This window comes from Sinohyriopsis cumingii, chromosome 16 (genome assembly GCF_028554795.1).
Source record: "Sinohyriopsis cumingii isolate HCF-2022 chromosome 16, ASM2855479v2, whole genome shotgun sequence".
In the NCBI taxonomy this organism is placed as follows: Eukaryota; Metazoa; Mollusca; class Bivalvia; order Unionida; family Unionidae; genus Sinohyriopsis; species Sinohyriopsis cumingii.
The window spans coordinates 35,003,006-35,016,023 of record NC_142976.1 but is presented as its reverse complement, the minus strand read 5'-3'; the positions used below and the strand labels follow the sequence as shown (position 1 = coordinate 35,016,023).

The 13,018-nt window shown below is 35.0% G+C and overlaps 1 protein-coding gene across 2 annotated transcripts in view; it reads right to left on the bottom strand.

Annotated features, from left to right (window-relative positions):
* Positions 1–13,018, bottom strand: part of LOC149780198 (choline transporter-like protein 2) — a 136,984-nt gene that overhangs the window by 69,878 nt on the left and 54,088 nt on the right. For both annotated transcript variants that reach the window (XM_089936951.1, XM_089936952.1), the window contains exons 7-8: positions 9,567–9,627; positions 1,371–1,506 (exon numbers count right to left, since the gene is read on the bottom strand). In XM_089936951.1, the coding sequence (XP_089793077.1) occupies positions 1,371–1,506; positions 9,567–9,627 (197 nt within the window). The remainder of the gene's footprint in view (positions 1–1,370; positions 1,507–9,566; positions 9,628–13,018) is intronic.

The following is a 13,018-nucleotide window of genomic DNA, read 5'->3' as shown; positions in this document are numbered from 1 at the left end:
TGATTTGGGTCTCCAATTTCCTAATTGTTTTTTGATGTACACACATGAAGAAATCATTAAGGCTTAAGCCATCACTGCTGTGGTCATGATTTATGGAGCGTGTAATTGCCTGACACTCTGGAGGGGTGTTAATTTTATTGCCTGAGTCATTTAGGTCAAAGACTTTAGGAACTGTTTCATGTTTGGTACTACATCTAGTTACTGGTGTAGATGTCAGCATATAAATGCCTTTAGCATGGGTATTCTCATCCTGTCTACATTTACAGATAATATGATCTAACCATGTGAGACTGTTCAGCCCCTGTATATGTAAGACACATGTTGTTTTATACAATGTAGCTGTCACAGTGTTTTTCTCTTGTGTTCTGTAGATAATACCATTTTGTACACTTGAACTGCATGAAGTCATGCAAGGTTCTGAATCTAATATCTGTTTTACAAACTCAAACTTTTGTGGATCTATATTCACAGTGATACTGTATTTATTATGTTTGACCCTCAAGAATTCTGGAGTGTCAGCCATAATGGATAATTCCAAATCATCATCTGCACCATTGTTTTCATTTTTATTCTGAACATGACTTTCCTGCATGGGATTATCTGTGTGGCTCTGATCTTCAGGTATAACAGACATACTAAAGCCAGAGAATGATGCAGAAAAGGTTGAGCTGAGTGTGTTGAGTAAGGAACCTACAAGGCTGGTATTTAAATATGTTTCCATGATTCTGATATTTTCAGCTTGTTCATAGCAGTGATAGCAAAAGTATACAGATCCTTATTTATGACTAGCACATATCCATAAACTTTTGAATGAAACTTGCATAATGTGTTTGAGTTGGTATCAACTGAAGTTCAGATATGGTTGGTGTAGTTCAATTTCAAGTATATCCACTTCGGTAGCCATCTTGGATAGCCAAAAATCCTTTGTTCTGAACAGGTTTCCAAATTCACTTGAATACATGAACATGTGCACATAAAATTTCACTTACACTAACTTAATATTGTCATAAATCCACAGTATAAATGATGGCTACAGGTATTAGCATATTTAACACCAGTTTTTACACCAAGTTCATGGAGTTGAGTGGAGCTGTGTTAAGACCACATATACATGGTAGCCATCTTGTTTCATTTCAAAGAAATTTCCTAGTTTAGCAATGAAATAAATCATATACACATTAATTACCACATATACCTGATTATAAGTTGGGTCCACTAAAATGAACTTATACCCATATATGCCATCACAGTGTTCTGGCATATCAGGTTTTATGTTATTTGTTTTACTTAACGGTTGTGACAAAACTGCATAGAGCCAGATCTGTCATCACATTATTCAATGGCAGATAATGTAATCAACAGTAACTTACACGCTAGCTTTGTCCAGTGAATCACCTGTGACATTGTTGTTTTTGGCATCTCTCAGAATGGTTCCATTAGAGTCAAGCAATACAGCAGCCTTGTCAGCAATCTCATTAAATATGGATGGAATACATCGGCCCACAACTGAAAATAATGATACACATGTACTTAATTCCACATCTGATTAAGTGAAATAAGTATTCCACATTTGCCTATGTGGGGCCCAGGGACCCATAATGTACTTTTCAAAAGCTGTGTGAAGGCGATAATGGGAAACTTCAACGTTTTATTACACAGTGCTGGTAAAGAATGGAATTATCATCAGGTATGGACTTACTGTGGACTTGCCATCTTGCATGGGTATGTTATGGACTTATCAAGCATGGATTTGCTATGAATTTATCATCAAGTATGGACTTGGTTTTGACTTTCCATGAAGCATGGGCTTATTATGGACTTATGAAACAAGGACTTTTCATGAAGCATCAGTTTATTATGGACTTGTCATCCAGCAAGAGTTTAATATAGACTTATCATCAAGCATGGGGTTATTGTAGACTTATCATAAAGTAGAGGCTTATTATGGCCATTTTATCAAGCATGGGGTTATTATGGACTTACCATAAGGCATTGGGTTATTTTGGGCCTTTCATTCAACATGGAATCATTATAGATTTATCATCAAATATGGACTAAATAGAGACTTATCATCAAGCATAAACTTAAAATGGACTTGTCATCAAGCATGGACTCATTATGAATTTATCTTCAAACATGGGGTTTATTACAGATTTATCATAAAGAATAGGCTAATTATGGACTTTACATCATGGTTTATTATGGAATAATAAAGAATACATGAAATAAAACCATGTTTTTAAATGTAAAGGAATTTTATAATATGACAAGTATGTACTTGAGGCTTTGTGACTTAAGATTTTTTTGAAGAAAAGAATGCAATAAGAAAGAAACATAACTGGAAAAGTATATCATTTCATACCTATATCTAAGATATTAGTCTGGATTATACATAACAGTGCAGGAATTTTATTTAAATATCTACAGGATTATGTGCATATAACATCTATCCATTATTAAACATATTGTTCATGCTGTATGTTATGAGTGTCCCATTAAGTCAATCTGAAGATGTAAGAACTAAGTTACAGTGCCCCATTCAGTCACTCTGAAGATGCAAGAACTAAATTAGTGTCCCATTCAGTCACTCTGAAGATGTAAGAACTAAGTTACAGGGCCCCATTCAGTCACTCTGAAGGTGTAAGAACTAAGTTACAGTGCTCCATTAAGTCAATCTGAAGATGTAAGAACTAAATTACAGTGTCCCATTCAGTCAATCTGAAGATGTAAGAACTAAGTTACAGTGCCCCATTAAGTCAATCTGAAGATGTAAGAACTAAATTACAGTGACCCATTCAGTCACTCTGAAGATGTAAGAACTAAGTTACAGTGTCCCACTAAGTCAATCTGAAGATGTAAGAACTAAGTTATAGTGCCCCATTCAGTCACTCTGAAGATGTAAGAACTAAGTTACAGTGCCCCATTCAGTCACTCTGAAGATGCAAGAACTAAGTTGCAGTGCCCCAATCAGTCACTCTGAAGATGTAAGAACTAAGTTACAGTGCCCCATTAAGTCAATCTGAAGATGTAAGAACTAAATTACAGTGACCAATTCAGTCACTCTGAAGATGTAAGAACTAAGTTACAATGTCCCATTCAGTCACTTTGAAGATGTACTAAGTTACAGTGATGTATTCAGTCACTCTGAAGATGTAAGAACTAAGTTACAGTAACCCATTCAGTCACTCTGAAGATGTAAGAACTAAATTACAGTGTCCCATTCAGTCACTTTGAAGATGTACTAAGTTACAGTGATGCATTCAGTCACTCTGAAGATGTAAGAACTAAGTTACAGTGACCCATTCAGTCACTTTGAAGATGGATACACTATGTTAGTGCCCCATTCAGTCATTTTGAAGATGTAAGAACTAAGTTACAGTGACCCATTTATTCACTCTGAAGATGTAAAAACTAAGTTACAGTGACCCATTCAGTCACTTTGAAGATGTAAGAGCTAAGTTACAGTGACCCATTCAGTCACTTTGAAGATGTAAGAACTAAGTTACAGTGACCCATTTATTCACTCTGAAGATGTAAAAACTAAGTTACAGTGACCCATTCAGTCGCTCTGAAGATGAAAGAACTGAGTTACAGTGACCCATTCAGTCACTTTGAAGATGTAAGAACCAAGTTACAGTGATCCATTCAAAATACACCAAACATAAAATTATGACCCACAAATCCCTGGCAACACATGTACTTTGGTTCACCCATCAGCAAATTCAGTGAATTTTTGTTTGTTAGCTAATGCCATGAAATCAAAAATCTTAGTGACAGGGTAGTAGAATTACAGAAGAGAAGAGGTGGAAAGTAACTGAGCTTCACACCATATCTCAAATGGCATACTGGAGCAAAAGTGCAGAAATGGGAACAAAAGTTTTTAGTGACCTTGACCTTAAAGATAAATCCATGACTGTGTTAACTGAGATATCATAAAAAGCTAAGAAACAGAGCTGCAATAAGAATGATCCCTTACTTCAAACAGCTTTTAAAAAGCAGAAACAAATTTCTTTTTATGTATTTGACCTGTGACCTTGATTCTGAAGACAGGAAACTAAATGTAAAATGCAAGCATCTCCAAGTGACCAAATAGAAGTATAACAAATTTCATAAATTTATTTTAACAACCTTTTAAGTTATATAGAGTTGAATGGAAAATGCCTCTGAAACCTAAATATTGACATGTGACAATGACCTTGAACACTGGATCCACAGTGTGTTTGTGAATGGGCAAGTATATAAAGTTATAGAGGTACAATGAAACTGTGATGTAAATATTTAAAAAAAATTAAATCATGACACTGGCCATGAAGATATGATTCCCATTGTGGTACATGACAAACCTGCACTGACTGATCTACCGGTAACTCGCATCTCTTAAACTCAAAATGCTCTAAAGTTACAGAAGCAGCAAACAAAAGAACAATGCTGTGAAAAAGTTACCATCAAATACTGACTCATGACCTTGACCTTGACGAGAGGACTCCCGATGTTCTATCTGACACATTTTCTAGTGAAGATATAGAAGCAGACAAAGTTTCATACTAAATACCAAATTGCTCTAAGTTACAGATCAAGATAGCAAATGTAAAAAAATCTTGTGGTCATCCAAACCAAGGCACTGAAGACAGCATCCTCAATGTGGTATTTGACAAGGCTTCTTGTAACCACATATAAATATATCAAGCTTCTACTGGCTCTAACATTACTGAGCAGAAACCAAGTTTTGAAGTAATACAGCAAAGACTGATACAATATTTCTTCTATTATAACATCCAACTTTCAATTCTCTGGCCAAATTCAAAAAATGTATTTCAAAGATTTTGTTATAATGTTCCTTTGTTACAATGTTTAATTCATCATGGCATTTGATTTGTGTGTCTACCTGAGAAAAATAGCTCAATTATAAAGTTTTTATCACTTGACACACTGAAGTCAAATAAAAAGTGGTGGTCAGTGATAAAAAGTTTGATACTCCGACACATGGGGTCCCTCTAATTTTTTCATTGGACCTCTCCTGTATTCTAGGGAAATTTCCATTGGGCATTTGGAAAAAAATCTAATGTACCTGAGAATACATTGATCCTGCTGAAGATTCGCAGCTTTTTATTTTAAAGTTGTTGAAAGACTTGTATATTATGAATATGTATCCCCATGTTTGTCTCTTATCTTTATGATGATTGACAACTTACCATACTTGTATCAAAAGCTGCAAATTTCGTTTACAATGAGAAGCATTTACCTATGAGTGGGAAATAGATTGCCTGGGTTTCCTATAATTAGTGCTCACTTAGCTTCAAAATACATGTGATCATATTGGCAGTAGGACAAAAACACTGTTCTTAAGTCAGTCTACTGCACATGCCATTTTAGAGCTTAATTCTACTATTTTTGAAAAATAACAGATTTTTACAACAAATTTGAACAAATAAAGGAAGGTATAATTAAGTGTTATATCCATGCATTACAGAAACTAGTGAGGACCAGTTGAATCAGTAAAAGAACTGCTCTTGGACCAGCAGTAATTACAACCAGTGCAGTGATGCATGGCTTAATATAATGATTAAAGCAAGCATGTGTACACAACAAGTTGCTAATTGATTACCCTACTGTCATAATCTGGAGTTATAACAGGCCAAATGTAGAATTTTTTTCAGGTGTTATAAATAATAAAGGATTAAATGTGGTTTACAATGGTGTTTGAGTCTCTGATTAAAAATCAGCCATCCTTTGGCAGAAGTGAGATAAAAAAGGAAAGATCCATTCTAAAACTTATTATGGAAGAAACACGTGAAAAATTATTTTGATTTTTTTGTTTTGTTTAATTGCTATTGAATTGTTCAAGATGTTTCAAGTTAAAGTTTAATGAATAATAACTGAACTCACACTTGCACATGTATAATCACTAGTTAGACGTGTTAAATGGCAAGACATGGTTTCATATTTTTGTCCTCATGGTAGCATGTATTTATACATATGTTGTATTTTGAAAATGTTATCACCATTACATATGAAATTTGACAATAATCATACCAGTATAAATTGTTTACTACATGCATGCCCGACATCACTGTCATGGACAAGTACATAAACATTTTGAAGAAATTTTTTTTGTGGGTAAAATGTTTCTTGGTTCTAAAATCACAAACCCCTCTGAAATGTTAAATTTTTTTTTACATGTTTTATCTATAATACCTAATCATCACACATCTGAGGAGTACTACTGCACAAAGCCACCCTCCATAAATTTGTTTTTAGCAACAAAAATGCAAAAAGTAGTCTGCCCACTTAGGTGGCAGTCAGTGATCTCAGATTGGAGGGAATAGTGACAAATCTAGTTTATACTGCAATTACTTCTGAAACATATATACACACTCTGTCAGGTTTTGAAATAAACCATGGGAAAACTGAGAGGATGTTCCATATTATGATTTGGAAAATGTTTTATAGACAAAACATTCGTTACTCTAAAATTGTTTTCTTAGATCTTGCAAAACCTTATCCAATTTCACTAGTACAACACACAAGAGGTGCTGGAAGTTACAGACTCTTAGTCCAGTGACGGCCAAATTTCTGGTTCCCCAATGTTCATGAAGCAGCTTCAAATCTCATTACAGACATAGGCAAAGCTGATATAAGCAAGAAACTGATAATAGAATTGGGCTGATATATTATCTTTCATGATTAAATATAAGAGATCTCCCTCCTCAAACCAGCTCAGTTTATTTCAGATACCATTTTAAAGACCTTGCAAGGTTTTAGAAATGCTCTTGAGGGAAAGATTCCAATGAGGAAAGAGTTTTCACAACAACTGTGATTCCATTTAAAAGGAAGCCAGGTTCTTAGCAATGAAAGCAGGAGCCTTCATTAGTAAAACTATCAAGACTGTAGTTATTTTGGACGGACCAACAAGGCATTTATCTCACTGATTCTGCCTGCTGAAGTTATAACAACAAGGAAATGGGGTTGGTATGAAAAATGTAACAATGAGGTCCAAACACTTTTATCCGTCATGTCTCAAGTAGATTCCATCTCAAGACAAATCAAAGTCTGATATTATGTTATCAAAGTCTTTAGTTTGGACTAGATGATTCATCCCATGATGATAAAATGAGATCATGAACTAGACTAGATGATTCATCCCATCATGATAAAATAAGATCATGAATCAGACTAGATAATTCATCCCATCTTGATAAATTGAGATCATAAACTAGACTAGATTCATCCCATGATGATAAAATGAGATCATGAACTAGACTAGATGATTCATCCCATGATGATAAAATAAGATCATGAACTAAAGTAGATGATTCATCCCATGATGATAAAATGAGATCTTGAACTAGACTAGATGATTCATCCCATGATGATAAAATGAGATCATGAACTAGACTAGATGATTCATCCCATGATGATAAATTGAGATCATAAACTAGACTAGATTCATCCCATGATGATAAAATGAGATCATGAACTAGACAAGATGATTCATCCCATGATGATAAAATGAGATCATGAACTAGACTAGATGATTCATCCCATGATGATAAATTGAGATCATAAGCTAGACTAGATGATTCATCCCATGATGATAAAATGAGATCATGAACTAGCCTTAAGACTAGATGATTCATCCCATGATGATAGAATGAGATCATGAACTGTGCCATTTATAATGAAAGCTAACTTCTTCAAAGAGCCGAATGAGAAAGTGATTTCTGGTATTTATATATTTTTGACAGAACAATGTGTTTTCTGCTCACACCACTAGCAGAAAACTCTTCACTTTTCCCATCATATCCTTTCAAAGTAGTGGGTCTCTTGTTTGATGATAAAGTGAGATCATAAACTAGACTAGATGATTCATCCCATGATGATAAAATGAGATCATGAACTAGACTAGATGATTCATCCCATGATGATAAATTGAGATCATAAACTAGACTAGATTCATCCCATGATGATAAAATGAGATCATGAACTAGACTAGATGATTCATCCCATGATGATAAAATGAGATCATGAACTAGACTAGATGATTCATCCCATGATGATAAAATGAGATCATGAACTAGACTAGATGATTCATCCCATGATGATAAAATGAGATCATGAACTAGACTAGATGTGTACCACTTGTTCTGAATATTGTTTTCCCCTGTGGGATTACTTGGTATGAACCAGGCATGTAGGTCCAACAATTTCCAAGTTTGAATGAACTCCTGCATTCACTGTGGCTTCAGCAGGTGAGAAAAAGCCACAAGTTTCCTGGATATTTAGGCTATTAATTTTAAGATAATGTTTGTCCATGTCCCCACTTGAGGGATGCAATTGGGGTCAGATATCACTCTGATCCCTTACTTTCTGCACGGCTTTGGGCATCAGTGGGGTTCAAGGGAAGGCATATACATCTAACCATTCCATTTCAAAGAAAGAGCATCCTATGGGACTAGTGAGACAAACGTGAGTAGCTTTGTGTTCCACCTTGTTAAAAATATATCCACCACTGGTTGATTCCAGTGGGGACAAATTTATAATACCAAGGGAATAACAGACCATCCAGTTTAAATCAGCTTAGTTCACTATTACAATGATTCTGACTGGACAAAGTTGACTTGGAAGTGAATTTGTTGACACCAGCTGAGAAGATCCCAATCCTTAAGTTAAAGGTCTGTGGATTTCATTTCCCCTTGCTTCTGGTGTGGTTTACCATAGTGGAGTTGTTGGATAGGATGAAAATGCCCTTTCCAAACATCATCTCCTGCCATGATCGAAATGCTTTCACAATATTCTTCATCTCCAGGTGACTGATGTGTAATGAATGTTACATTCAAAGTACATGTAGAAAGTCAGTCACACATGCACACACACAGCATCAATTAAGTTATTTTTAAAGAGACATATTAAACAGAAAATTTCGGTAAACATGCTCCATCAAGGTATGTTGTGTATATACAACGTAAAAGCAGTCAGATGACAAAGCGGAAGGTTACTGAATTTAAACTTAAGTTGTAATGTATTTGTCAAATTGAACATATTACACTTTTAATCCATTGAATTAGATTACAATTAAATGGATTTATAATTGTACTTTCTCTAATTTCCTTTGAAATTCTGTTCCAAATAAATGATCCTGAATACTGAAAACTTTCCTTAAGGAGTTCTTTATTTGGTTTTGGGATGGAAAGGTGGTTAGCTAAAACTGATCTTAAATTAGGAGTGATGCCTTGCTTTCTAGCATGAAATAGTTCATTGAGATATAATGGGGCCATATTGTTTGAAACTTTGTGCACAAGTCTAGCCTCCATCAAAGTGTTTTGGAAGGATGGAAAAGAGAATACTGTCCCAGTCTAGCCATCATCAAAGTGTTTTGGAAGGATGGAAAAGAGAATACTGTCCCTCCTTTCATGAAAAGGAGAGAGAGTATAAATAAATCTTCAGTGATAAACTTGGAACTATCATTAAGGTAAACTGTTAACTTTATACAAACTAGAAACACGCTGAAAGTCACAGACTGATATAAATGAGAACAGATGCTGTAATTTAAAAGATAACATAATTACTTGGTGTAGACTTGACATAATAAGGAGCACACTTTTCATTTTTCACAGCATCATTTACTTCCTGAAAAATAGAAAGATTTTTACTGATTTGTGTATAATACATATATAGATATAGAAAGGTACATGCTAGAAACAAATGGTGAAATTAAAGATGAAAAGGGAAATGTGCAGAATTATATAAATAACATATTTAACAAATGGATTAATAATACTAATACAGATGCTAGCTAGACATTACCACATGTTGTGTCATCTAACAAATGGATCAGTAATACTAATAAAGATGCTAGCTAGACAATATCACACGCTATGTCATCTAAAAATGGATCAATAATATTATTACAGATACTAGCTAGACATTACCACATGTTGTGTCATCTAACAAAAGGATCAATAATACTAATATAGATACTAGCCAGACACAATAATACTAATGCAGATACTAGCTAGACACAATCATACTAATGCAGATACTAGCTAGACACAATAATACTAATGCAGATACTAGCTAGACACAATAATACTAATGCAGATACTAGCTAGACACAATAATACTAATGCAGATACTAGCTAGACAATAACACTAATATAGATACTAGCTACACACATTAATAATAATGCAGATACTAGCTAGACACATTAATAATAATGCAGATACTAGCTAGACACAATAATACTAATACAGATACTAGCTAGACACAATAATACTAATGCATATACTAGCTAGACACAATAATACTAATGCAGATACTAGCTAGACACATAATACAGATATTAACTAGACACAATAATACTGATACAGATACTAGCTAGACACAATACTAATGCAGATACTAGCTAGACAATAATACTAATACAGATACTAGCTAGACACAATACTACTAATACAGATACTAGCTAGTCACAATAATACTAATACAGATACCAGCTAGACACAATAATAATACAGATACTAGCTAGACACAATAATACTAATACAGATACTAGCTATACATAATAATACTAATACAGATACTAGCTAGACACAATACTGATACAGATACTAGCTAGATACAATAATACTAATGCAGTTACTAGCTTAAGACACAATAATACTAATACAGATACTAGCTAGACACAAAAATACTAATACATATACTAGCTAAACACAATGATACCAATACAGATACTAGCTAGACACAATAATACTAATACATATACTAGCTAAACACAATAATACTAATACAGATACTAGCTAGACAATACCACACACTGCGTCAATAAATTTCTTCTTTTAAACCCAAAGGTGAATTTCTGATCCAATAATTTGGAACTACCTAGCTAAACATTTGTTAAACAAGCCTTACACATGCACTCCTGTCCAGATGTATGAATGGACACAATCCATATAATACCTAAAGCAGGTAATTAGGTATTCAATGTAATTAAATGATGTTTACACAAATTATGGATTCCACCCAAGCATATTATGAAAGGTCAGTTCAGCAGAGACACCCACAATGTTAGTATCAACTATTAACCAATCAGAAATGGAAGGGGTACATGCTGGGTTAGCCAGACTGAGCTGTCAGTCAGTTACAAGTGACCACTGTGGAGAGTGGACAGATTTTAGCTGTTTATCCTCAAATCACCCCAACCATTGCCTGTGGTTCTGTTACATTTTGCTCACCCTCCGCCTTTGCATATTCATGTTAACCTTCCATTAGTAAATTCTACTATCACTGGAGGTGGAAAACAGACCCCTCATGCTAACAAGCTACACCTGCCATATCTTCTCCAACTTGTATTCGCTGCCATTGCATTATGGGGTATTCTGTTTCCAATCCACTCATCTTACAGAAATAAGTCATGGGGCATTCTGTTTCCAATCCACTCATCTTACAGAAATAAGTCATGGGGTATTCTGTTTCCAATCCACTCATTTTACAGAAATAAGTCATGGGGCATTCTGTTTCCAATCCACTCATTTTACAGAAATAAGTCATGGGGCATTCTGTCCCCAATCCACTCATTTTACAGAAATAAGTCATGGGGCATTCTGTTTCCAATCCACTCATTTTACAGAAATAAGTCATGGGGCATTCTGTCCCCAATCCACTCATTTTACAGAAATAAGTCATGGGGTATTCTGTTTCCAATCCACTCATCTTACAGAAATAAGTCATGGGGTATTCTGTTTCCAATCCACTCATCTTACAGAAATAAGTCATGGGGCATTCTGTTTCCAATCCACTCATCTTACAGAAATAAGTCATGGGGTATTCTGTTTCCAATCCACTCATTTTACAGAAATAAGTCATGGGGCATTCTGTTTCCAATCCACTCATTTTACAGAAATAAGTCATGGGGCATTCTGTCCCCAATCCACTCATTTTACAGAAATAAGTCATGGGGTATTCTGTTTCCAATCCACTCATCTTACAGAAATAAGTCATGGGGTATTCTGTTTCCAATCCACTCATCTTACAGAAATAAGTCATGGGGCATTCTGTTTCCAATCCACTCATCTTACAGAAATAAGTCATGGGGTATTCTGTTTCCAATCCACTCATCTTACAGAAATAAGTCATGGGGCATTCTGTCCCCAATCCACTCATCTTACAGAAATAAGTCATGGGGCATTCTGTCCCCAATCCACTCATTTTACAGAAATAAGTCATGGCGTATTCTGTCCCCAATCCACTCATTTTACAGAAATAAGTCATGGGGTATTCTGTTTCCAATCCACTCATCTTACAGAAATAAGTCATGGGGTATTCTGTTTCCAATCCACTCATCTTACAGAAATAAGTCATGGGGTATTCTGTTTCCAATCCACTCATCTTACAGAAATAAGTCATGGGGTATTCTGTTTCCAATCCACTCATCTTACAGAAATAAGTCATGGGGTATTCTGTTTCCAATCCACTCATCTTACAGAAATAAGTCATGGGGCATTCTGTTTCCAATCCACTCATCTTACAGAAATAAGTCATGGGGTATTCTGTTTCCAATCCACTCATTTTACAGAAATAAGTCATGGGGCATTCTGTTTCCAATCCACTCATTTTACAGAAATAAGTCATGGGGCATTCTGTCCCCAATCCACTCATTTTACAGAAATAAGTCATGGGGTATTCTGTTTCCAATCCACTCATCTTACAGAAATAAGTCATGGGGTATTCTGTTTCCAATCCACTCATCTTACAGAAATAAGTCATGGGGCATTCTGTTTCCAATCCACTCATCTTACAGAAATAAGTCATGGGGTATTCTGTTTCCAATCCACTCATCTTACAGAAATAAGTCATGGGGCATTCTGTCCCCAATCCACTCATCTTACAGAAATAAGTCATGGGGCATTCTGTCCCCAATCCACTCATTTTACAGAAATAAGTCATGGCGTATTCTGTCCCCAATCCACTCATTTTACAGAAATAAGTCATGGGGTATTCTGTTTCCAATCCACTCAT